The sequence below is a fragment of the Elephas maximus genome, chromosome 3 (assembly GCF_024166365.1).
Source record: "Elephas maximus indicus isolate mEleMax1 chromosome 3, mEleMax1 primary haplotype, whole genome shotgun sequence".
In the NCBI taxonomy this organism is placed as follows: Eukaryota; Metazoa; Chordata; class Mammalia; order Proboscidea; family Elephantidae; genus Elephas; species Elephas maximus.
This window is the reverse complement of record NC_064821.1, coordinates 47,290,515-47,318,039: the sequence shown is the minus strand read 5'-3', so window position 1 is coordinate 47,318,039 and position 27,525 is coordinate 47,290,515. Positions and strand designations below refer to the sequence as shown.

Genomic DNA, 27,525 nt, shown 5'->3' with positions numbered 1-27,525 from the left:
AATACTCCTCAGGCTCCAGGGGGCCTTTAGGAAGCAGCGCCCCCACGGGGCTGCTCCCTCCCCTGCAGCCACCGTTGGCAGCAGCTCACCTTTGTGACTTCCATACTTTGGGCTTGTGAGTCCGCTTGTGCCATTTCAAAGCACAGGCAGAAGTGACTGCGTTAGGATTTGCAGCTGAGGGGTACCCACCCTACCCTGACCCACACAGAGTTCTTCTCTCCACGTAAATACCCAACTACCTGGGACTACCACCAGCTGGCCCTGGTGCCCTCAAGCACGTAAACGGTGGATCATAGGGTCAGCGGCAGCTCTGCACCTACAGTGGGCAGCCACCAGCCTGTAGGCTGGCTGAGGAGAACCTGTGCAGGTTAATGGCCCAAGGCCCCAGCACTCAGCCTTTTATGTTTTCTCTTTTAACTTTATTTGCATCCAAGACTGGGGAGAGAGGTGGGATAAAGGAATTGGGGCTCAGGAAGGAGGCGCTCTCTCACTCAAACACATGGGTCCTTACTTGGCTTTAAAGGGATTTAATTAGATATTTTACTATTGTCTAAACATAAAATGTCAGATAACGAGACAGTGGTTAAGCGAGGAGTAGGTGAACAAGGCTCTAGTTGGCTGGGCCTTGTCACATGCCTACTCGGAGCATGCTTTACCCAAGCACACCACAGTGGGTGTGGGGGGTTTCACAAGGAAACTGGTGCTGTTACCTGTGGATGGGAAAACAGGCGCAGCCAGCCTGGAAGAGCTTTCAATTCCATCTGAGGGCTCTTTCCATCATGGGAAAAAGGAATTGGTTTACAAAAATTCACCACTGCAGCCATCTTCATTGGCATTCTTTAACAGCACATGAAAAACACAGTTAATGAAAGGGAGAAAAATCACAAGCCTCTTAAATCTCTGCTTTTATGCTTTTCCTCCTTCACATACAAGATGCATTCACTGTTCTCTTATTTCAGTATCTGTGTCAACGGCTAAGAGCTGCAAATGGGGCCGATAATGAATGTGGATTCACAAAATAGGAGACAAAAGACAAAAGAAGCAACAATCATTAGTTTGCTAAATGTCCTGTTTATTCTGCAGACAAGTTTCTGAAATGTAAGGGCACAGAGTTTGTAGGCTGAGAAATAAATCTCTGTGTAGTTACTTCACAGCTACATGCCACAAGGACAGTAATGTTGTCTTCCCTGCACAGTAAGCAGCCATTTTTCTCTAAAGTGAACACAATGACACTAGTTTGCCTATTTCTCTAACCCATCATCACATACTTCTGCTCTAGTCTTTCAGAACCAGTGGAGCCTTCACCTGATCAGCTACCTCCTTGCCATTCAGGGCCTCAACAATAGCAAGAGCAAACTCGAAGCTGGTTCCGGGACCGCGGCTTGTGAGGATAAGGCCATCCTTTTCCACGCGATTCTCTGAGTAGCTGTAATGATCTTCAAAGTAAGAATAAAAAGGGTTACATCCTAATGGGTTTAAGCTGTATAGCAGTATCACTTAGCAATTCAATTCACTGTTACGGCCTATTATTGGCTTCACATAAACCAACGAAAAGCAAACAAACACTTCAGCTAGCCATTCATAAACATTTATTAGGCACTCTAAGCCCTTCAAAGCCCTGTATGAAGATATTAAAGAAACTGTGTATAGAAAAGGATAAGAGAAACAAACAACAGTTAAAAGGACACAAACGAATACATGTAAGTTAAAGGCAGGGAAATAAGACTTTAAGTCAGTCAGTGTCGAGGGAGGGGTCAGAGGGAGTGCTATCACTCACATTTCTATGATACCGAAAATGTTCCACTGTCAATTCTGTAAATACTGGGGAAGGTACAACGCTGAAGGTGGAATCTACCTGAATTAACAGAATGGCATGCACGCAGACACACTCTCTGCTGCCTCAGAGATAAAAAAAATGTACAGCAGAACGTTAGGAGGTGGTGGTGAGGTGTGTGGAGGCAGAAACCACATTCGCTTTCTCAAAGACTGCTTTCCTTCTGTGTTCCCTAACTGGCTATTTTTGGCAGATAATGTTCTTGTTGGGTGCTGTCCAGTCAATTTCAATTCATAGCAAGCAATGAGGGGTGTAACAGCCCTGTAAGGTTTCCTAGGCTATAATCTTCATGAGAGCGGATCACCGGGTCTTTCTCCCGTGGAGCTACTGGTGGGTTTGAACCACCAATCTTTCCATTAGCAGCGACTGCTTAACCGTTGTGCCACCAACGCAAATATGTTATTGTTGTTGTGTTAGTTTCCTTCGAGTCGGCTCTGACTGACAGGGACCCTGTGTACAACAGAACAAAACACTGCCTGGTCCTGTGCCATCCTCACAATCGTTGTTATGCTTGAACGCATTGCCGCAGCCACTGTGTCAATTCATCACCTTGAGGGTCTTCCTCTTTTCCACTGACCCTCTACTTTACTAAGCATGATGTTATTCTTCAGGGACTTGTCCCTCCTAACAACATGTCCAAAGTACATGAGACAAAGTCTCACCATCCTCATTTCTAAGGAGCGTTCTGGCTGCACTTCTTTCAAGACAGATTTGTTCATTCTTCTGGCAGTCCGTGGTATATTCGATATTCTTCACCAACACCATAATTCAAGGGCATCAATTCTTCGGTCTTCCTTATTCATTGTCCAGCTCTGGCATGCATATGAGGTGACTGAAAATATCATGGCTTGAGTCAGGCTCACCTTAGTCCTCAAAGTGACATCTTTGCTTTTTAACACTTTAAAGAGGTCTTTTGTGGCAGGTTTACCCAATGCAATATGTACTTTGATTTCCTGACTGCTGCTTCTATGGATATTGATTGTGGATCCAAATAAAATGAAATCCTTGACAACGTCAATCTTTACTCCGTTTATCATGTTGCTCATTGGTCCAGTTATGAGGATTTTTGTTTTCTTTATGTTGAGGTCTTATCCATACTGAAGGCTGTGGTCTTTGATCTTCATCAGTAAGTGCCTCAAGTCTTCTTCACTTTCAGCAGCAAGGCTGTGTCATCTGCATAAGGCAGGTTGTTCCTGAGTCTTCCACCAATCCTGATGCCGCACTATGATCATACAGTCCAGCTTCTCAGATTACTTGCTTAGCATACAGACTGAGAAAGTATGGTAAAGGCATACAACCCTGACACACATCTTTCCTGATTCTAAGGCAAGCAGTATCCCCTTGTTCTGTTTGAACGACTGCCTCTATGTACAGGTTCTGCATGAACACAGCTAAAGCGTTCTGGAATTCCCAATCTTCACAATGTCATCCATTTGTTATGATCCACACAGTGGAAGGCCTTTGCACAGTCAATAAAACAGAGGTAAACATCTTTCTGGTATTCTCTGCTTTCAGCCAAGACCCATCTGAGATCAGCAAGACGAAAGTCATCTTTCCATGTATCGACATCATTACAAGTCTCCTTTCTGGGTTTCCAACCCTCCAAGCTAAAATGGTTAACCTTTCTAAAGTGCAAATCAGAGTAGATTCTGCTCTCTTCCCCATGAAGGCCTTTGCCAACATTCTCCAGCACCTAAAGATGAGTCTGAACTCCATTTCATGGTGCTCAAGGCCCTTTGGAGCCCGGCCTCCTGCGGAGAATAGGTTGGAAGGAACCAGAAGGGATCCGTAAGAGCCTGCTGTCCAGGGAGAGAGAAAGGGGGCCTCCTGGCCTAGAGTGGGTTGGAGGTGGCAATGGAGAGGAAATGAAGACTGGAGATGTATTTTAGAGATAAAATGCCCAGAACCCAGTGAAGGGTGCAGCATGGGGAGGCTCCAAGGGGGCTTGCAGGTATCTGTCCTGGGCAGCTGCACAGATGGTCACGTCACTCACTGATATGGGACACCAAAGGACCAGGAGACTTAGAGAAATGGTTAAAGTGAAAATGGAGCCTCTCTGGCACCTTGCCAGACCCTGACCCACCAGTCACCACAGGTAAAGCTCAACACGCAGCTGTGTGCCCCATCTCTGATCATCTCCCTCCTCAGCCCCCAAATTCACTGCATCCTGAGGTGTCTCAGCCTCTCTCACCAAGGTGGGAACACCCACAGGCGGGTTTATCTTGTTCCTTTTTCTGTTCTTCCGGCACTAGGAAGAGCACAGCAAATGCTCCATCAGTGAATGTATACAGAAAGGTTCCCCCGAGAACCTCCCTTTAAGTGGACGCAATGCGCTTCGGCTGTATTAATTAACTTTAGAAACAGTGCATCGATGTCCAAGTCCTTTCAAAGTCAGTTAAATATACCTATAATTCATGGAGCCCTGGTGGTGCAGTGGAATCCCTGGTGGCGTAGTGGTTAAGTGCTACGGCTGCTAACCAAAGGGTTGGCAGTTCGAATCCACCAGGCGCTCCTTGGAAACTCTGCAGGGCAGTTCTACTCTGTCCTATAGGGTCGCTATGAGTCGGAATCAACTCGACGGCACTGGGTTTAGTGTTTTTTTTTTTTTGGTTTTGGTGGTGCAGTGGTTAAAAACTCGATTGCTAACCAAAAGGTCGGCAGTTCAAATCCACCAGCCACTCCTTGGAAACTCTAAAGGGCAGTTCTACTCTGTCCTATAAGGTCATTATGAGTTGGAGCTAACTTGATAGCAATGGGTTGTAATAATTTATGCCTTATCATCTATATTAAAAATCAAGTCATTCCCCAAAATATATGAAGAAAGGACGTTAAAAACTTCATACAGACACTACTATACAGAAAAGGAGGATCCCCAGTTTGCGGGGAGGAGTTTTCATAATCTAACCTCATTTCCATTGTTGCTAGGTGCTATTTAGCTGCCTTCGACTCACAGCGACTCCATGTACAACAGAACGGAACAGCCAGGTCCTGCATCAACCTCACAATCTCATGTACTGATGGTTCAACCAGGCCAAGATAATTTTAAATGCAAAACCACGAAACTTGCTGGGCTGGTCCTCCAGTGTGAGATGAACAGCCCAGACTCGGGGAATGTGAGCCATGTCATAAATAGCTCACTTAGAAGTATCCTAGTGGCTAAAATGCTAGTCATTACGAATGGAGCTTAAAGCTGGTAAAGATGTTTAAGGGTTCCAAGGTTTTTTCCGAAAATTTCAAGCAGGAAAAGCAAAAGGTTTACACCTATCAACTACCTCCAACTAGTGCAAGTGGCGAAAAAAAGCCATGTAACCTACACTTCTTGGTACACCAACATTGTGAGTGTTCACGTGCAAAATCACCTGATCTGTATTTGTGAACTTAGGATAAACTTATTTTATAATTCATACTCAAACCTGCATGAGGCATCCATTTCTTTTTAATTTCAGTCAAAACCCCCAAAACCAGGAAATCTCAGAGAAAAAGCAACCAGGAAAGCTACAGACATAAGGGTCAGCAAAGGGTCAAATTCAGCCCACTGTCTGCTTTTGCAAATAAAGTTTTATTGGCACATAGGCATGCCTATCTGTTTACATATTATCTGTGGCTACTTTTGAGCTACAACTGTTGAGTAGCTGTGGCCTACTCTAAGTCCCGCGAAGCCTAAACTATTTACTATCTGGCCCTTTAAGAAAAACTCTACTGACCCCTGAGCACAGCCACTTTAGGTTCAAATTTCAGATATGCCATGTAGTAGCTGTCCCACTCTGAGCCTCACTTCTCTGTAAAACGGGGATATTACCCTAGTATTGAGAGAATTAAACCAGACCTAAGGATGGTACAAAGTGTTGGGGTTACTACAACAGCTCAATGAGGGCAGCCTTTCTGTTGCTGTGTCTAGCCAGGTAAGTGCGTGTTAAACAAAGTCATCATTTTTTTATTTTAAAAACTGAGAAATTAAAAGACTTTGCCCTTCAGATTGGACTACTTATCTGAGGAAAAAAATTCATAGTGATCTATTAAATTTTTGATCAGGACAAGAAAGGCCTCACCCAGAAAATGATTACAGCTCTGCTTTTCAGAATATTTCGAAGAGGTAGAAGTTTCCAATAATTTTTTCTTATAATAAGGACTTACTAAATTCAATGCCTGGTAACTTAAACACACATGGGAGCCCCGTTACGATTTGCAGAGAAATTGTTGTCAGGTACCGTCAAGTTGATTCTGACTCACAGTGACCCTATGTACAATGGAACAAAACACTGCCTGGTCCTGTGCCCTCCTCACAATCCTTGTCATGCTTGAGCCCATTGTTGCAGCCATGGTGTCAGTCCCTCTCACTGAGGGTCTTCCTCTTTCTTCCTGACCCTCTACTTTAGCAAGCATGATATCCTTTGTCAGGGACTGGTCCCTCCTGATGACACGTCCAAAGTACATGAGTAGAAGTCTCACCATCCTCGCTTCCAAGGAGCATTTTGGCTGTACTTCTTCCAAGAAAGGTTTGTTTGTTCTTCTGGCAGTCCAGGCTATATTCAATTTTCTTCACCAACACCATAATTGAAATGCATCAATTCTTCTTCAGTCCAGCTTTCACCTGCATATGAGGCCACTAAAAACAGCACAGCTTGGGTCAGGCTCACCTTTGTCTTCAAAGTGACATCTTTGCTTTTCAACACTTTAAAGGTATCTTTTGCAGCAGATCTGCCCAATGCAATACGTATTCTGATTTCTTGACTGCTGCTTCCATGGGCGTTGATTGGGGATCCAAGTAAAATGAAATCCTTGACAACTTCAATCTTTTCTCCATTTATTATGATGCTGCTTACTGGTCTAGTTAAGGGTATTTCTGTTTTATGCTGAGGTATAATCCATACTAAAGGCTGTAGTCTTTGATCTTTATCAGTAAGTGCTTCAAGTCCTCTTCACTTTCAGCAAGCGAAGGTTGTGTCATCTGCATATTGCAGGTTGAGTCTTCCTCCAATCCTGGTGCTGCATTTTTCTTCATATAGTCCAGCTTCTAGGATTATTTGCTCAGCATACAGACTAAGTATGGTGAATGGATATCACCCGGATGCACACCTTTCCTGATTTTAAACCATGCAGTATCCCCTCGTTCTGTTTGAACAACTGCCTCTTGGTCTATATATAGGTTCTGAACGAGCACAATTAAGTGTTCTGGAATTCCTGTTCTTCACAATATTATCCGTAAGTTGTTATGATCCATAGAATCGAATGCCTTTACACAGACAATAAAACACAGGTAAACATCTTTCAGGTATTCTCTGCTTTCAGCCCAAGATCCTTTTGACATCAGCAATGTGAGGGGAGGGAGCTGGTGTGAGTTCTAGCCTTACTCTGGGCAAGTCATTCTACCTCTGAGCCTTGTTTTCCTCATCTGTGAAGTCAAGATGATAGTATCTGCCTTGCTGGGTTCCGGGGACTGTGAAGCTCCACCAAGATAAGGCATGTGAATTTGCTTTGAAAGCTCTGGTTCATGAGAGTTAACAATCTAACCTGTTTCTCTTCCTGATCAACCTCAACGTTTCTGAGGGATTACAAGAAAACAGAGACAACAGATACACCTTCAGATAATGCAGGAACGTGTTCTTCCTGAGTCTTCCTTCTAAATGTATCATAACTACTAAAGGAAGTCAGTTTCTGCTTTTTTATTTCTTTCGGATCCCCCAAAAGCTCTCCATTAGGTCCAAGTAAATTAAATTCCTGCCTTTTTTTTAAAATCAATTCTCAAGCAGACAGTAGTATTAACAACTTAGTATCATTCTAATAACTAAGATAAAGTTCTAATTTTCAAGAAAATACTACTTTAAAGTTTCTTAACATGCAATAAAATGAAATATGCATCACTTTATACCACTTTAAAAAGAGAGCTTCAGATATACTCACAAAGACATTCAAGGATATTCATTATAGCAGGGCTTATATGAGCAAAAAATCAAAAACAACCTACGTGTCCATCCCTAGGGGAATAATTAAATATAACATGACACATTTAAACACATGCAAGAGTTAAGAGGATGAGGCAAATCCACATGTGCTGTGAAAAGGTATCATTAAGATACACCATGACGTGAAAAAAAGCAAGCTGCAGAACAACATACTTAGTATGATCTCACTTGAATAAATAAAACTAAAAAAGATAATCAATACAGGCAGAGAAAATTTTGGAGAGCTACACAAGAAACTTGTAACAGAAGGTGCCACTGAGAAGCAGAAGGCAGGTGGGGGGAGACAGGGAAGAGGAGGGTTTAGCTTCACTCTTTCCTCTTCTGTACTGTTTGCATTTTTCACCATGAAGAGAAACTGCTCTTACAATATTAAGTTAATTAAGAAATATTAAATGTCTGGCTGACAATTATAAAAGAAACATGTCACAGAGGAAACACACCTACCACTCAGGTATTCTATGAACGGAGAAAGCAATGCTTGTTTTATTTTGGACTGTGGGTAAAACGTACTTTCTACAATTGCTGTCGAGGTTTAAAATTTACCCTGAGGCTACTGGCAAAGTATTTAGTCAAAATACTTGTTAAACTGGCATTTCATAATCATTTTCCATCTGTGACAATCAGTAATCCAGCCAGTCGCTGGTTGGGACTGTGCACCCTTCAATCAGGGCAACACCTGGGCAGGCACCTTTTCTCCAGCCCATGGTTACTTCCGCCTCTCCAGTTAAAACACTCAAGGAGAAAGTGACCAACTCACCCCGCCTCCACCGCAGAGAATCTCCCCGTATTAGGTTATACTGGTTAGGAAACAATGTTAAATTCGAACTTTTTGAGGTCTTTTTGTACATTAAAATCTAAGCATATACTTACTTCCGTTCATCATTTTGTCTTTAGCAAGTGGGTGTGTTGTAACTTTGCTTCCGAACCCTATTTCGTGAGCCAGCAGAGCCGTGGGACCTAAAAATAAAATGAATAGACAGACCTGACTGAACGCAGATGTAGAAAAATCCACATTTTAGAAATTGCACTGTGAGAGTGTTCTTCAAAATCAGGAGACTCTTCCCTAAAATACAGTCATAATTCTGAAATTAAACACTTCTTAGTATGAGAAGGAAAGCATGGTTATAAGAAAATGTTTGCTGGGCACATTTGGCAAGCGTATAGAGATGCAAACTCCAAATACCTCGATAACCATTTAATCAAAGATTTACCTTGATGTCTAGGGAGCATACACAGAATAAAGCGAGCTCCCTCACCTCAAGGAAGTGGAAAGTGAGTGTAGGAGGAGAACAAAAAGGAAGAGACCACAACGGTCTAACTTCATTTTACCAAAACGAAGATTTAGTTATACGTTAAGGGCAATCTGTGCTCTCTGAACTTCTGGACTCTACTGCTATTTTATACACTAATTTTATTTTTCCTCTGGAAAATGGAAAATTAACACTCATTTATCCACCTAGCCATCCAAATATACCAGGTGCAAATGCTTAACATGCTGGACTGCTAACTGAAATGTTGCAGGTTCAAGTCCAGCCAGAGGTGCCTGAGAAGAAAGGCTTGGCAATCTACTTCTGAAAAATTAGTCACTGAAAACCCTATGGAGCATGGTTCTGTTCTGACACACATGCAGTCACTACGGGTTGGCGTCAACTTGATGGGAACTGGTTACTGGTTGTTGTTGTTGTTAGGTGTCATCATGCTGATTTCAACTCACAGGGACCCCATGTGACAGAGCAGAGATGCCCCATAGGGTTTTCTAGGTTCAATCTTTTTAGGAGCAGATCGCCAGGTCTTTTCTCCTGTGAAGCCACTGAGTGGGTTTGAACCAGCCTTTCTATTAGCAGCCAAGCACTTAACCGTTGCACCACCAGGGCTCCTTGGTTACTGGCTGTTATGTTAGGTGCTGTCGAGCCATTCCGACTCATAGCAATCCTATGTACAACACAATGAAACACTGCCCAGTCCTGCACCATCCTCACAAATGTTGTTATGCATAAGCCCACTGTTGCAGCCACCGTGTCAATCTATCTCGTTGAGGATCTTCTTCTTTTTTGATGACTCTCTGCTTTACCAAGCATGATGTCCTTCTCCAGGGACTGATCCCTCCTGATGACACGGCCAAAGTATGCGAGACAAAGTCTCGCCATCCTCACTTCTAAGGAGCATTCTGATTGTACTTCTTCCATGACAGATGTTTGTTCTTTTGGCAGTCCATGGTATATTCAATATTTTTCACCAACATCACAATTCCAAGGCGTCAGTTCTTCTTCAGTCTTCCTTATTCACTGTCCAGCTTTCACACGCATATAATGCTGTTGAAAATACCATGGCTTGGGTCCGGTGCACCTTAGTCTTCAAGGTTACATTTTTTGCTTTTTAACACTTTAAAGAGGTCCTTTGCAGCAGATTTACCCAGTGCAATGCATCTTTTGATTTCTTGACCACTGCTTCCATGGGTGTTGTTTGTGGATCCAAGTAAAACGAAATCCTTGACAACTTCAATCTTTTCTCCATTTATCATGATGTTGCTTACTGGCCCAGTTGTGAGGATTTTTGTTTTCTTTATGTTGAGATATAATCCATACTGAAGACTGTGGTCTTTGATCTTCGTTAATTAGTAAGTGCTTCAAGTCCTCTTCACTTTCAGCAGGCAAGGTTATGTCATCTGTGTAACACAGGTCGTTGAAGAGTTTTCCTCCAATCCTGATGCCCTGTTCTTCATGTAGCTGAGCTTCTAGGATCATTTGCTCAGCATAAAGATTGAATAGGTATGGTAAAATGATACAACTCTGACGCACACCTTTCCTGACGTTAAACCACATAGTATCCCCTTGTTCTGTTCCAACAATTGCCTCTTGGTCTATGTACAGGTTCCTCATGAGCACAGGGAGGTGTTCTGGAATTCCTTCCCATTCTTCGCAATGTTATCTATAAATTGTTATGATCCACACAGTGGAATAAAACACAGGTAAATACAGGTTACTGATTAGGATTATTAAAATTAATAGAACATCATCTCTGCCATGAAAGAGGTAGTTTTGAAATGTCTAGAAGTCTGAGATGAAAAGACACTAGCTTTGCCTTATTAAAACTACTTGAGAGAAGAACCACACACAAATGTGGCTGTGGTACTCTATGCTTTACCTCTGCTTAAAATGAAGCTTTTAAAAACACGCAGGTGTCAACTTGAGATTTTTATCTAAATGTATATACCAAGAGCAGTCAACTTCAACTGTAATCACAAGTATACTTTCTCTGTAATGTTCCTCAAATAAGGGCTAAAACCAAAAAGTGTTTACATCTTTGTTACCTTATTATCTTAAAGTTTTCTCTAAAGTAGTTATTTTACTTTTTATCTCTAAGTCACCAAAAAATATCTTCTAAGGCCTCATCTCACGTCCAGTAAAACAAGCTTTAGAACAGCATCCTGACTTTTTAAATGCAGGGGGTACTGTGGCTAAGATCCTGTGATCCAGTCTGCACACTTAGCTTCAGCAAACCTCAACAACCGCTCTTACAAAAAAAAAAAAAAAGCCCAAACCCAGTGCCGTTGAGTCGATTCCAACTCATAGCGACTCTATGAGTCTTACAGAGCCTTCATTTTTCAACCTGAATCTTAGGAAAAAATTGTTACATACCTACAGACTACTCAGGTCATACCTGTTAGAAACACGAGCCTCACAGGAAGATCAAATAATACCTAATTACGTAAGCTTCCCACCTGGTTTATATCTCTTAAATCAAAGCCCTCAGGTATGTCTCTCCACCTTACTTTGTGTGTGGGGGGTGGGGGGGTAAAAATATATATAATAAAATATCTGCCATTTCAACATTTTTTACGAGTATAATTCAGTGACATTAATTACGATTACGTTGTACAAGCATCACCACTATCCGTTTCTAAATCTTCCACCACCCTTTATAGAAACTCAGTACCCTCTAAGCCTTGACTCCCCCACCCCAAAAACCTGGTAAACCGAAACCAAACCCAGTGACAGAGCAGAACTGCCCCACAGGGTTTCCAAGGCTGTAAATCCTTATGGAAACTGACTGTTGCATCTTTCTCCCACAGAGCAGCTGATGGATTCAAACTGCTGGCCTTTCAGTTGGCAGCCAAGACTGCCCTTGGTAACCACAAATAAACTTTGGTCTCGAAACATTTGTCTGTTCTAGATATTTCATGTAAATAGGATCATATAATATTTGTCCTTCTGTTTCTGGGTGCCTGACTTTATTCAGCATAACATTTTGAACGTTCATCCATTTTGTAGCAGGTATCAAAACTTTTCTCTTTATGGCTGAGTAATATTCCATCACATGTATATAACACGTTTCATTTACCCATTCATCTACTCATAAGACATTTAGGTTGTTTCTCCCTTCTGGCTATTGTAAATAATGCTGCAATGAACGCGAGTGTACAAAGATCTGTTTGCATTCTGGCTTTCAATTCTTTGGGGTATATACCTAGGAGTGGAATTGCTGGGTCAAATGGTAACTCTATGTTTAACCTTTTGAGGAACTGCCAAACTGTTTTGCACAGTGGTTGTAACATTTTACAATCCTGCCAGCAATGAATGAGGGTTCTGATTTCTCCACATCTTTGCCAACACTTGTTGCTTTCTGTTTTTTTTTTTTTGGATCACAACCACCCTAGTGGATGTGAAATGGTACCTCACTGTGGTTTTGATTTACATTTATCTAATGAATAATGACGTTGAGCATCTTTTTATGTGCTTGTTGGCCATATGTATATCTTCTTTGGTAAAATGTCTTTTCAAGTCCTTTATCCATTTTTCTACTGGGTTGTCTTTTTGTTGTTAAGTTGTAGGAATTCTTTATGTTGTTGTTAGGTGTCATTGAGTTGATTTTGACTCATAGGGACCCTACACAGAACAGAGCAAAACACTGTCTGGTCCTCTTGTGCCATCCTCACCATTGTTGCTATATTTGAGCCCACTGTTGCAGCCACCATGTCAAACTCTCTCATTGAGGGTCTGTCTTCCTCTTTCTCAATGACCCTCTGCTTTACTAAGCATGATGTCCTTCTCCAGGGACTGGCCCTTCATGATAACATGTCCAAAGTATGTGAGACGAACACTCATCATTCTCACTTCCATGGAGCTTTTTGGCTGTACTTCTTCCAAGACAGATTCGTTTGTTCTTCTGGCAGTCCATGGTGATACTCTTCATCAACACCATAATTTAAAGGCATCAATTTTTCTTCAGTCTTTCCTATTCATTGTCCAGCTTTCGCATGCACATGAGGCAACTGAAAACATCATGGCTTAGATCAGGTGCACCTTAGTCCTCAAAGTGACATCTTTGCTTTAAAGAAGTTTTTCACAGCAGATTTGCCCAATGCAATACGTCATCTGATTTCTTGACTGCTGCTTCCATGGGCATAAGCTGTGGATCCAAGTAAAATGAAATCCTTGACAACTTCAATCTTTTCTCCATTTAATTATGATGTTGGTTATTGGTCCAGTTTTGAGAGTTGTTACTTTATGTTGAGGTGTAATTCATACTGAAGACTGTAGTCTTTATATACATGTATATTAAACCCTTATCCAATATACTGTTCCCCCAAATTTTCTCTTAATCAGTAGGTCTCCACTTTGTTGATAAAGTCCTTTGATGCACAAAAGTTTTTCATTTTGATAAAATCCAATTTATCTATCTTGTCTTTTGTTGTTTATGCTTCTGTCATAGACAAGAATCCAATGTGAAAAAACTAGATCTGAAGCAATACCCCTAACATTTTTTCCTAAGAGTTTTATGGTTTTAATTCTTACATTTAGTTCCTTTCCACCTCACCTTACACTACATACAAGTCGGTTATACTACATACCAGACAGCATTTTTTTAAAAGGCTGTAAAAATCAGATAAATTGTCAATTTTTACTGGAATGAATACATGAATTACCTTTCTTTAAATCTTATTTTGTTAAGATTTTAAGAAATAAGAAACAAATACCTACATTATCTTGTATTTTTAAAAGTGAAGTTCAATAGATGATCAGACAGTGAGGAGTCAATAAAATTAAGAATTTTCAAGTTGCTACTTCCAGGTAATGAAGGAGTTTTGGTGCTGCAGTGGTTAAAGTGCTTGGCTGCTAATCCAAAGGTCGGCAATTCCAACCCACCAGCCGCTCCACAGGTGAAAGATGTGGCAGTCTGTTTCTGTAAAGATTTATAACCTTGGAAATTCCCTGGGGCAGTTCTACTCTGTCCTATAGGGTTGCTATGAGTTGGAATCGACTTAATGGCAACGGGTTACCTCCAGGTAATAAAACTGCTGCCTGAAGTAATGTTAATAAATTTACGCTATTGTTGGATTTAGGAATTTGCTGATGCCTTCCTTACTCACCATTGTAAGCTCATAATTATTGCTTTCTGGGGCTTAGGAATTCGATTTGAAAAATTAGAAAAGACATATTTAAATACTCCCACTATCTGAGGAGCCCTGGTGGCACAGTGGTGAAGAGTTATGGTGAGCTGAATTTGCTAATCAAAAGGTCGGTGGTTTGAACCACCAGCCACTTCTTGGAAACCCTATGGGGCAGTTCTACTGTCCTACGGAGTTGCTATGAGTCAGAATCAACTCAACAACAACAGGTTTGGTTTTTCGGTGGCACAAGGATTAAGCGCTCAGCTGCTAACTGAAAGGTTGGTGGTTTGAACTCACCCACCAGCTCCACAGCAGGAAGACCCAGCAATATGTTCCCATAAAGATTACAGCCTAGGAAACCCTATAGAGCAGCTCTACTCTGGCACATGGGGTTGCCATGAGCTGAGAATCGACTCAAAGGCATCCAACAACGCTATTTGAAATTCTGACTGATAAAAATGTTGCCGAGTCTGCTCTCCAGAGCCACCTCTGCACAGAGAACAGAGATCCGGCTCTGCAGAAGCAAAGCAGCTCTTCTTTTCTCTGAGGTTTTTAGTAAAGTTGACTGAATCCCTTCCCGCAGTTAAGAGGCTAAAGTCAACAGCGCCACCGTGTGGTGACTTAGAAAAGGGAGGCAGAGCACCTCGGTAGACTTCTTCCTCCTACCCCAGTGCATCAGGCAGCTCTTTACTCTTTCACCTGGAAGCATCCTCTCCCTCCCCAGGCCTAAGTCAGTCTCATTTTGTTTTGTTAGCAAGACAGTCTCCCTTCCAATTTCTGTCCTTCTCATGCACTTAATATTAGGGGCTAAACTAAACCTACTGATTCTTTCAGTTCAATAAAAAGTTCCCTGCTCCTAACAACCATTAAGAATCATCATCTTAGTTCTCATTTGCCAATTTAAAACATCGGAGCCTCATCCATCAACCCTGTTCCATTCCTATCACTCTTATCTAACACCTGCATTGCTATAATTTATTCAACTTATTAGGAGACTTTCTCCTGTTTTTTGTTAGTCCCAGAACAGTGGTGCATACATGCAGGATAGTCAACAGTGCATACACACTGTTAGAATGTTGCTGTATTTTCAAATGCAGATTTGAAATACTGTATGGTCTAAGCTCCTCAGAATGACATTCAAGCTTTCATCAACACAAACAGTGAATCAGATGTGAATGGTAATTCTACTGCCTAAGTGACACAGAAACCCTACGAGGTAGTTCCACTCTGTCCTATAAAAACCCAAACCCATTGCCGTCGAGTCGGTTTCGACTCATAGCGACCATATAGGGTAGAGCAGAACTGCCCCAGTTTTCAAGGAGTGCCTATGGATTCGAACTGCCAACCTTTTGGTTAGCAGCCGTAGCACTTAACCACTACGCTGCTAGGGTTTTCCCTCTGTCCTATAGTGTCACTACAGTTGAAATCAACTCGACAGCAATGAGTTTTGTTTTGTTTTTATTAAGTGACACAGAAGGACCAACTGGGTGTTTTCACTTTCCAGCAATCATAAGGGAACAAACCCAACATATCCTATGCTGTGGACTGAATTGTATCCCCCCCAAAATGTGTTGTAAATCCTAATCCCTATACTTTCGGATCCAACCCATTTGGGAATAGGGATTATTTCTTTTGTCAACAAGGCTGTATCAGTGTAGGATGTGCCTTAAGCCAATCACTTCTGAGATGGGAAAGGAGCAGCTTAAGCACAGAAGCAGATGCACAGGGGAAGATACACGTCATATGAAGATCACCAAGAAACAGAGGAAGAGAAAGTGAAAAGAGATCCCCCAGAACCAATAGACAGAGGGGGAAAACCTTCCCCTAGAGTCGGTACCCTGAATTCAGACTTGTAGCCTCCTAACTGTGAGAAAATACATCTGCTTGTTAAAGCCATCCACTTGCGGTGTATCTGCTACAGCTGCACTCAGAAACTAAGGTGCCTAACTTTCTTCATTTGGTCAAAGAACCTAAGAATGAGGCTGGGAGCGGGGTGGGAGGCTATCCGACAAAGTCTCTACACAGCTAACAGGAACCATGACTCTGTCCCCAGCGAGGGCTGCAGTGACTGTGGTGCCCTTTAGCGCAGACAAACCCTGTGTCTGAGGCCTGCTGGGAGGCTAGTGTCAACTGGAACCCAAGGACAGGGCCTGCAAGGGTGGTCTCTAACGCAGCTGTGCCAAACACTTAGGTCTCAGGATCCCTTTAACTTTTATGTGGGCTGTATCCAGCAATAGCTACCATGTTAGAAACTAAAACTGAGAAAGTTTTAAAACATAAGAATACACAAGCACACAGGCCAAGCCCAAATGATGGCATCATCACACTGCGGTGTGCACTGCCGAAAGACAAGGAGTGAAAAGGGCAAATAACATCTCAGCATTATTGGATTTGACCTTACCGGATGCTTTGAAAGAAGTCAGAGAACCACTGCTCTAATGCACAACCCCTAGGATCCCCAGACTTTAACTTCTTCTTAAAAAAAGTCTTTCGAGTTGAACAAAACACTAATATATCATTCTGTCAAACTGTTCGTTCATTCACTGTCTCTTTTGACAAACATTTAATAAAGACACATAACGATGAAGGCACTGGAACAAATTACAGTATGGAAAAAATGAAGATGGCAGATCGTCATCTGATACAAAGCCAGCAAAATGGATTTCAAAACGTTATCAGAAAACAAACTATTAAGATTCAAAGATGTGGGGACATCAATGAAGCACCAAACGATATCATATTGGTATGAGTAACAACGTTAGTGATGTGGCAGCTAAAAGAGTGCCCAAATGTAGCATTCGACACTGAGAATCAGAACCTGTTCCGGAAGGCAGGAGGAAAGCACCCTTATGCTTCTGCATCTCTGGGGCAGGCCCAGGGCAGAGCTGTTATGTTTATGTCTGACAGATTCTTGCTGACTGTGTGTTGGCAGACATCCCTTCTGGCACAGAGATGTGCTGTAACAAGCTGTTTACTGAATACCAGAGGGCCTTATTTTCCTTCGAGGTCAACCAAACACGGAAAATGCTAAGTATCACAGAATGTAGGCGAAAGGCATGGAGAGGCAGAAAACAGAACAACTGTGCTTGTTTCCAAAACGGCACCTACTTCATGCCTCTCAAACTAAATACGCCAATACAGATGCAGATCACTCTTTAAAACAAAATCTTGTAATAAACGCCACCCCATCACATGTGTTTGAAGAAAACCAACAACACGTTGTAACACAGGATGGTCCTGATCTTACCTGCACAGATGGCGGCGATGAGACCTTTCCTCTTCTCTTGTTCCTTCAGTATCTCTTTCACAGCAGCAGACTGTTAAAAGAAAACCAAAACCACGTCGAGTTGTCATTAAGCCATAAGCAAGTCTCTCGCTAGACAGCTTTGGCAGAATCTGATTTTGGCTTAAACCAAAAGATCTCTGATCTGACTATTTTGTCAATAATACTCCTAAATCGTTAATTTAAAAATTATCAAATTCATAGCATTTCTACATTCTCCAACCCAATAAAGGCACTGATTAAGAGGACAAGGCATTCTTTCACATTTAAAGACAAGAAGAAAAAAGCAGGTTCCCTTGGACACATTTGACCCTTGCCATTGTGTACTGCAGGGAGAAGAACTAGAAGGGAAGGAATGTGGTGGTCTGGGTATTTTCAAATGGTGGAGTCAGGATCATAACCTAGCAGGAAACAATCCCAAATATCTGATGCGATCAGCTTCATGAGTTTTTTCTGCTGCCCCGTCCCCCTTACTCTATTCCTGCAGGCAGTACCAGTACCAGTCACCGTCGACTCTGACTCACGGCAACCGCAGGTGTGTCAGAGTAGAACTGTGTTCCAAAGGGTCTTCAATCGCTGATTTTTCAGAAGTAGTTTGCCAGGCCTTTCTTCTGAGGTACCTTCGGGTAGATTCAACCTCCAACCTTTTGGTTAGCAGCTGAGTGTGTTAATTATTTGTACCACCTAGGGAGTCCCCTTTTAGGCAGACTCTTAAGACTTAAAATCAAGAAGCAGCGGCCTCTTCTGATGCCATTTTTAGTTCAAGCTGGCAGCTCTAACACTCGCTTCTCCCCGGCTGCCATGGATTGAATTACGTGCCCCCAAAAAATACACGTATCAACTTGGTTAGGCCATGATTCCAGTCTTGTGTGGTTGTCCTCCATTTTGTGATCGTAATTTTATGTTGAGAGGATTAGTGTGGGATTGTAATACCACCCTTACTGAGGTCACATCCCTGATCCAATGTAAAAGGAGTTTCCCTGGGGTGTGGCCTGCACCACCTTTTATCTCTCAATAGATAAAAGGAGAGGGGAGTAAGCAGAGAGTTGGGGACCTCATACCACTAAGAAAGCAGCACCAGGAGCAGAGCGAGCCCTTTGGACACCCGGTCCCTGCGCCTGAGAAGCTCCTCAACCAGGGGAAACCTTCCTCCAGAGCCGACAGAGAAAGAAAGCCTTCCCCTGGAGCCGACACCCTGAATTTGGACATGTAACCTACTAGGCTGTGAGAAATTTCTCTTTGTTAAAGCCATATACTTGTGGTATTTCTGTTATGGCGGCACTAGATAACTAAGACACCAGCTCTTGATGAATGAGCAGAGAGTTGATCCCTCACCTTTCTATACTTAACCCTTCGCAAAACACAGATTAGATCATTCTCTGCTGGAGGAAAAATTGGTAGTCTTAGATTTGGACTGTATTCACTGATTCTGTTCGTAAATAACCATCAATTCAGCTTGCTTCTATAATAAAGGTAAACACTTTTTAAATAAAATTAAGGCTAGAACACCATTTTGTTAATTTCATTTCTTCCCATTTCATTCACAGCCTCCTCCCTGAAATATCTGAGTAATGCCGAAATCAACAGGACACAAGCAGATGTTGAAACACATTCTTTACACCTTTTACCTCGGATAAATTCTGTGCACCCAGATTACCTCCTGGCAGAACCACCACATCATATGGTCCCTGTAACAATGTAGAAAGTGAAAACATTTCATTTTAAATGTGCATTAAAGACAGCCCAGGAACGCTTTCGTATTTTAAATTTGAGGACACAAGCAAAATATAGGAGATCATCTAAACATATGTCAACAGACCAAACCAAAATCAAACCCATCGCCATTGAGTCCATTCCAACTCACAGCAACCCTATATGACAGAGTAGAACTACCCCATAGGGTTTTCCAAGGAGCAGCTGGTGGATTTGAACTGCCGAACTTTTGGTTAGCAGCCCAGCTCTTAACCACTGCACCGCTGGGGGTCCAAGAGAAGAACAGCTAAATAAGTGAAGGTGTGTCCGTATGATGGAATGCTATTATAACTAAAAACCCGTTTAAAAAAAAAAAAAAAACTGTTGCCGTCGAGTTGATTCCAATTCATGGCGACCCTATAGGACACAGCAGAACTGCCCCACAGGGTTTCCAAGGAGCGCCAGGTGGATTCAAACTGCCAACCTTTTGATTAGCAGCCATAGCTCTTAACCTCTACACCACCCGGGCTGTAACTAACAAAAACTGATGCAGCAAATCTGTATAAGCTAACATGACAGGACCTCTATGCTGCAAAACAGCAGGCCTAGTAAGATCTCACTTTAGTTAAAAAAAAGTGTGTGTGTAGATGAATATATGCACAGATGGGTGTATGTGCGCATGTACATGATACATGCACCACTCCCACATATGTACGTGTACAACCAGTTACCGTCAAGCCGATTCCAACTCATAATGACCCTACAGGACAGAACAGAACTGCCTCATAGGGCTTCTAAGAAGCAGCTGGTAGATTCAAACTGTTGACCTTCTGGTTAACAGATGAGCTCTTAACCACTGTGCCACCAGAGCTCCATATATGTATATACAGACACTCAAAGACGACACACCAACTGCTAATGGGGAGTAGGGTGGCAGGGAGCACGGCCGAGGGCTGGAGGAAGAAGAATAAGAAATAAAAAAGGGACAGAACACTTTGACTTTATATATGTCTATATAAATTACTCGAATTAATTTTTAAACAAGCATGTATACAGTAATAAAAAATAATTAAAAGAAACACTAATTTTAAGTAAAAAGCACCAAATTTAAATTTTATGAGAAATGGAACTTGGGAGAAAATGGTGCAATATTTTAACATCTCAAAAAAATCCTAGAAATCTTAATTATTTCAAACTTGCTGAAATTACAAAATGGAAATTGGTTTAACAACAGTTTGAGAAGATAAAAAACTTTTAGTCATTCAGCAAATTGCAAAATGAGTATTTTGTACCTATTTAGCACAATATATACTTTTCAGACTCCTTACTGTTGTTTAAAGCCAAGCAAAACTGAAAACATGTAAAGGACAGAATTTCTTTCACTCCATTTAGCATCTGAAGCGAGCAACACACACAAAAGTTAAGCACTGTTCTAAAATACCCAGACACCTAGCACAAAAAAGAACAGAGAAGTATGTCTTCCTACTTCTCACTTTCAACAGACAATTGTGGAAAGTTCCAACAATTAATATATAAATACCAATATTCCAATTCTCCACAATCCATCACTGAAATATTTGACTTCATTAAAAAGAACTATGCTTTTTTTCTATGCATTTTAAAAGGACAGGTTAAGCACAGTGACTCGTGCTCCCAGGGACCAGGCTCCTTAGCAGTGAGCTGGCTGTCCCTCCTTTCCCGCCACATCTCCATCGCAGCAGGAGGATCCATTCACACAACTGTCACACTGGTTGGCTACACCTGAACCCCATGAAAGGGTATGCAGAAGTGTCTGTGCATGCATGGGGCAGGTAGGCTTTTGGGGAAAGGGACCCAGCTCTTCACAGAGTCCCAAAGGTGTCTGTCGCCCTCAAAGGTTAAGAATCATAATTCCAGACACTGAAAAAATTACGCAATTTAATTAGAACTCTGACTCCTCTCTGAAACCAACCACTAATACAGTTTGAGTTGTTCCATGTAAATGAGTCACATAACCATGTCTGTATCACTGAAAAGGCATATGAAGAAAACTAGCTTTAGAATAAAGAGTAAGAAATTAATGGCAAATGTAGTTTATTTTCTTATATAAAATAACTAAGTTATAATAGGAGACAAGGCTGCCTGTATTGGCAAGAAAAATGATGATGAAAGAACAGTGCTCCCAACCACCCATCATCCATCCATCCAACCAACCACCCATCCAATGCTTACAAAGCACAAGGTATGTCAGGCATTCGCCAAGCACTACAGGTACAGGTTGAGAAAGGACAAAGTCCTAACCCTCCCAGGATTTAGTTTAGTGGGGAAGACAGCTAAGCAAAATACTTTTCTTAAAATAAGTCTGCACTACAACTAGACTAAACCAAAAGCAAAGGAGTTTCCTGAATAAACCGAATGCTTCGAAGCTCAGACTAACAGAAGCAGAGGTCTAGGGGCCGTGGCTTCAGGGGACATCTAAGTCATCGGCATAATAAAATCTATAAAGAAAACATTCTGCATCCCACTTTGGTGAGTGGCATCTTAAACGCTAACAAGTGGCCATCTAAAATGCATCAATTGGTCTTAACCCACCTGGAGCAAAGGAGAATGAAGAGCACCAAAGATACAAGGTAATTATGAGCCCAAAAGACAGAAAGGGCCGCATAAATCAGGGATTACATCAGCCTGAGACCAGAACTAGATGGTGCCCAGCTACAACTGATGACTGCCCTGACAGGGAACACAGGAGAGAATCCCTGATGGAGCAGGAGAGCAGGGTGATGAAGACCTCAAATTCTCATAAAAAGACCAGACTTAATGGTCTGACTGAGACTAGAAGGATCCTGGAGGTCATGGTCCCCAGGCTGTCTGTTAGCCCAAGACTGGAACCATTCCCAAAGCCAACTCTTCAGACAGGGATTGGACTGGCCTATAACATAGAAAATGAGACTGGTGAGGAGTGAGCCTCTTGGCTCAAGTAGACACATGAGACCATGTGGGCAGCTCCTGTCTGGAGGGGAGATGAGAAGGCAGAGGGAGACAGAAGCTGGCTAAATGGACACGGGGAATACAGGGTGGAGAGGAGTATGCTGTCTCGTTAGGGGGAGAGCAACTAGGAGTGCACTGCAAGGTGTATATAAATTTTTATATGAGAGACTGACTTGATCTGTAAACTTTCACTTAAAGCACAATTAAAAAAAAAAGAAGAAGAAAAAAAAAGCCTGCAATAACAATAGTCTTAGATGTAGTCTAAAGACATTTCAAGAAATTAGTACTAATAAAGAAGCCATATTAAGGAATAATTTCAAGTAAGGATAACAAACCTCTTTTTTTGCATCTTCGAGACTGGCATCAGGACAAATGACAACATCTCGGCTACACTGTACTGGGTCATTTCCAGCCAGACCCGCAACGGTGACCTTAATCTAAGAGAAAGATGTCACTGTGACATTTTAGAACACTGAAACATAAATTTACAATAACATTTTACAGTTCCCATATGCTTTAAAAATAATCTTGCAGGAAATACTGTAACACAGCAATTCTGAATTCAAGCTGGTTAGTTGGCTTAATATATTTAATAACCAGGTCTGTCCTGGTTTGCCTAGTAGAGTCCCAATTATAGCTGCTGTCCCAGCATCCTATCCAGTTAGCGTTCTTTCTCCCTGAAGTGTTCTGTTCGGGCGGCAATTTATGTGATCATCCTGTTAATAACCCATCTTGCAAGGCTGTTGTGGCCATTTAAACCTCACAGTGTTTTCATAAGGTAGAAATGGAAATTAGAACAATGAAATACTACTGTATCTGGCAAAAAATTAAAAAGCAGACAATACCAAGAGCTGGTATTTAGAAAATGGGAAGTGACAAATTGTACACTGAAGAGCACTTGACACAATCTAGTAATGCTGACTGTATCTTTGGTCTAGCAATTCTACTATTCCACTTTTAGATATATACTACCTGCAAGAGAATACTTATGACAGTATTGTAATACTATATGTAGAAGCACTGTAACATTGTGGAGTATTCATATAGGACAACACTAAGCAACAATTTTAAATGAATAAACTGGATTAACATGTATCTACACTTGTGAGAGGCAAAAAAGTATACTGGGCGTGGGGGTGGCCACACTGCCCGGGTCTGAATGCTGGCTCTTCTACTTACTGTGACCACAAGAATGTTATTTTGTGTGTTTGTTCCTCGATCTCAACTGTAAAATGAGGGTAACCTGTTGCCGTAGGGTCGATTCCAACTGATAGCAACCCTATGGGACAGAGTGGAATTGCCCCATAGGGTTTTCAAGGAGCGGCTGGTAGATTTGGGCTGTCAACCTTTTGGTTAGCAACAGAGCTCTTAACCACTGTGCCATCAGATGGCAATACCTAATTCAGGGTTGTTGGAAAGTTTAAACAAGTTTATATAAGTGCTCAGAATGACACCGGGCACATAGAACTATTTAAGTGTTCTCTATTCTTATGTAACAATATGGATAAACACAGAGAATGATAGCTATCAGTCTAGTGCTACTTTAAAGACATGCATGGGACAGATGCAAACTAACTTGAGGATAGCAGTCGTTTACCTCTGGGGACAAAGAAGGAGAACAGGATTGGGAAAAGAACAAAGGGGCTTCAAGTTCATTGCTTTAAAGCATTTGTTCCTTAAGAAATGGGTCTGAAATAGGGCATAATGTCAACAAATATTAAACATAGGCAGTGGGTAAATGTGGGTTTTTGGTGAAAACATACACAACAAAACATACACCGCTTCAACAATTCCTACATGTACAATTCAGTGACACTGGTTACATTCTTCAAGTTGTGCCATCTTTCTCAACAACATTTTCCAAACTATTTCACCACTGTTAACACAAACTCATTGCCCTCCTAAGCTTCTCATCTATCCTTTTGAGTTGCTGCTGTAAATTTGATCACATATAGTTTGATAAATGGGTATTTATTATGTATTTCTGTGTAGGTGTAAAATATTTCAAAAAGGACTTTGCATACTACATTACTCAAAATGTCTTTTAAAATTCCAACCATTTTTAAAAAAGGGAGGTGAGGATTAGACCACAGTGGGGGACTTACTCCGGCACGTCTCATGACATCCACAGGGATGACGGTCTCCATCTCCTCTGCTCCCTTGGCCAGGATGACCAGAGCTCTTTTTGAAGCCATTTTTAGGTTGTATTTTTTAAAGACTTAATACAAAAATAGATTTCCCAAAAAAACTTTCACTGCACCCCTGGAATAGCCAAAAAGTTTAAGCTTAGAAATATTTTCAAACAGTAAATAAGTACCTCCTAGGGTAAAGGGTCTAACAAACACATCTAAAATCGAGCATTTTAGGATAATATTGGTTTATATAGTAGTGTCCAACTGTTGATTTCTAAGACAAAAACACAGTGGAGCTGCTAATTCTCTTAGAGGGTGTCACAAAATACACGTTTGGATTGTTTAGATATTCTTTTACCACTATCTTTTTACCATAATTTCTTAAATCCAATTTCTAATAATACATCGCAAGTGAGCTTTTCTAAAACGCAAGTACATGAGTCTTGCATGTCACACAATGCCAGTGATAAAAAGAAATCTGCCTTTTTGTAGTGCTTTTTCATAGAGAAACAAATAACCTTAATTTTATGGGCATAAGATTAAATTCTCAGTGTTTAGTAATGAGCCTGGAAGATTTTTGGAGGGGATTTTTTTTTTTTAGTTCCAATAACTGCACTAAAAACTTTGGGGGGGGATTTAATCATGTTAAACGCAGTATTTTTTATGACTGAGAAAGATGGAAATTCCCCTCACTTAAACTTAATCCAGCTATATTATCTCTCTTTGCACATTAAAAAAAAAAAAAAAAACCCTTGCCATTGAGTCGACTCCGACTCATAGCGACCCTATAGGACAAAGTAGACCTACGCCATAGGGTTTCTAAGGAGCGGCTGGAGGATATGACCTGCCCACCTCGTGGTTAGCAGCCGAGCTCTTAACCACTGCACCACCAGGACTCCTCTTTGCACATAGTTCTGCGTAATTTTTAGCCTAACCTTTTTCTGGAGAGTTTGCTGTCCAAGCAAAACAGATTTTCAATAAAACGATTTCAACATACAGTATTAACTCGGTCCAAGCCAGAAATGTGTTACAGCATTTTGGAAGCTCTCTTCTTTAGCGATGCTACTACGGTTGGCACTCAAAAATAACGGAATCTCCTTAGACTAAACTGCCATGTTTATCAAACGCAACCAAACCTACGCCCGGGGTCCGCACGGTTCAGTGACCTCATCCGAGTGCACAGGCCTGGCCGTTTACCTTCCGAAGCCCCCGCACCAGAGTCGTGTAACCCAGCTAAGGCTCGACACACCCAGGGCCCCCGCGACCCGTGCGCACGCGCCTCGCTCTTCCCCAGCCCGACCTGACCTCGCGCCTCGCCTACAGACAGGGATCCTCGGCCCACTCGGCTGCGACGCCTGCAGTGCACCCAGGAGGACCTAACCGGAACCGGGCCGCCCGGACCCGCCCCCTTCGCACTGCGCAGACTCGCCTCTCCCGGCCTCCCCACAAATGCGCATACCGGCGCCGTGTCGCGTCATGTTACGTCACGTCCGGCGAGCCCGCCTCCGAGGGATGCATCGAACGGATTGGGGGTGCGTCAGTCCTTTTCTGCTTCGGAATTGTGTGTCTAGGGATAATTTCAGTTCCTTCAAGTGGAACTCCCAGCACCCCTAAAGTGCTACAGATTCACGCATCCACACGAAACCCCTCCCACGAATGGCACAGTCCGCCGGCTCCCGCGGTTTAACCCGCTTTTTGCTGAAGCCGAAAAGGCACAACGCAGAGCTCTTAGAGCCGCTGCAGCTTAAACATGGGTATTGATAGATTTGTTCCTGGCGTTTCTTGTGTTCGTTTCTATCCCCTTTTGCGTCATTCCTGTTTCCTGAAACGTCTTCGCCTTTCACCTCCGATCTAGTAGGACTCGTTCTTCAAGGTCTTTCCGGTGACTTAGGAAATAATACTGAAGTTATTCCATGTCTTTGGGCATACAAGAATATGACCCAGCTGGAGGTGGACTCAGGGACTCACAAGGACACTTCAACTGGGCCCTGAGGTATAAAGACAACATAATCTTGGAAAATATCTTTTAGGGAAACTTTCACATAAGCGATCAACACAAAAAACTTTCCACTCTTTTTCTATTACCGTTTAAAAAAAAAGATTACCATTTAGTGAATAGAAAATCTGTTGGACCAATGAAGACCCTGACTGTCATTACTGAAACCTGTACCAATGACTGTTAAGAGGATTCAAAATCTAGGATCACATTTTTAGCCAATCTGTGAAAAGGTGAAGCTTTCAATAGTTCTGCCCATTCGTACTGTTAATATATACTGATGATTCTGTAATGTTCCTTGGACTCGGGCAGACATGGCGCTAGCAGCATGCTTGTCCGTTTTCCCACTTTTGTCTATTGTATAATATTTCCTCAGATTCGGGCAGACATTAACTATGGCAGGTTCTCTGCTTCCCACTTTTGCCTTTTTTAATACATGCTGAATCACACTTCCTTTATGTATTACTAAGTTTTGCGATGTTTTTCCTTGCAACACCAGGCCTTGTTCAACCCAGGCACTTAGGCTGAGTGATCCCAGGTGACTGTTCAGAATTTATTTACACACGGCAATTTTGTGTGTATTTGCTTATCTCCTTAAGTTGTTCACATAAGCTAATGCTGCTTTTGCATTCACAGGTTAGAAGCAATGCTGCACATGTAAGTCTAACAAGTACTTGATTGGTTAAATTTAAATTATCTCAAATTTTATTCTTGTAAAGTTTCTGAATATTAGTACTTCAGCAGTTTCAAAAGATAAGGGTTACACTGAAAAGACACACTCCCATCCATGTCCCATCCAGTCCCAACCCCACCTCCCACCCAGTAACCAACTTTATTACTTCACTGAGAAGCCTTCCAGCGTTTATATAAGCACAAGCAATACAAATAAAGACTATTCTTTTTCACATAAAATGTAGCAGATTATGTACACTGTCTTGCACTTATTTTTTCACTTAATGTTTCTTGAAAATCTACATGAAAACAAAAAGAATCCCCCCCCCCTTTTTTTTCCCAGATGGATAATACGCCATTGTGGGGATGTTCCATAGTTTACTTACTGATGAACATTTAGGTTATTTCCAGTCGTTATCTGTAGGGACAATGCAGCATTGAATAACCTTACACATAGATCCTACTCATGCAGGTATAAGTGGAGGGTAAATTCCCAGAAATGGGAAATGCATTTGAGCAACTCCACAGAAGTTGAAACACTTAACATTCCCACCAGCAATCTATGAGATCAAACAAAATTTTAAATATGTCAGTG

The 27,525-nt window shown here is 41.8% G+C and overlaps 1 protein-coding gene across 3 annotated transcripts; it reads right to left on the bottom strand.

Annotated features, from left to right (window-relative positions):
• Positions 1–1,051: 1,051 nt before the first annotated feature.
• On the bottom strand, positions 1,052–25,674 carry PARK7 (Parkinsonism associated deglycase). 3 transcript variants are annotated; one of them, XM_049877813.1, is made up of 7 exons: positions 25,568–25,674; positions 24,236–24,392; positions 22,466–22,567; positions 19,100–19,159; positions 17,436–17,505; positions 8,668–8,754; positions 1,052–1,436 (listed from the first exon to the last, which is right to left on the bottom strand). In XM_049877813.1, the coding sequence occupies exons 2-7, from the start codon at positions 24,323–24,325 to the stop codon at positions 1,276–1,278; spliced, it is 570 nt and encodes a 189-aa protein (XP_049733770.1). In that variant the 5' UTR covers positions 24,326–24,392; positions 25,568–25,674; the 3' UTR covers positions 1,052–1,275. The 3 variants fall into 3 exon arrangements, with proteins under 3 accessions (XP_049733770.1, XP_049733772.1, XP_049733773.1); XM_049877815.1 differs by having other exon boundaries at positions 25,563–25,668; XM_049877816.1 differs by lacking the exon at positions 19,100–19,159.
• Positions 25,675–27,525: the final 1,851 nt, after the last annotated feature.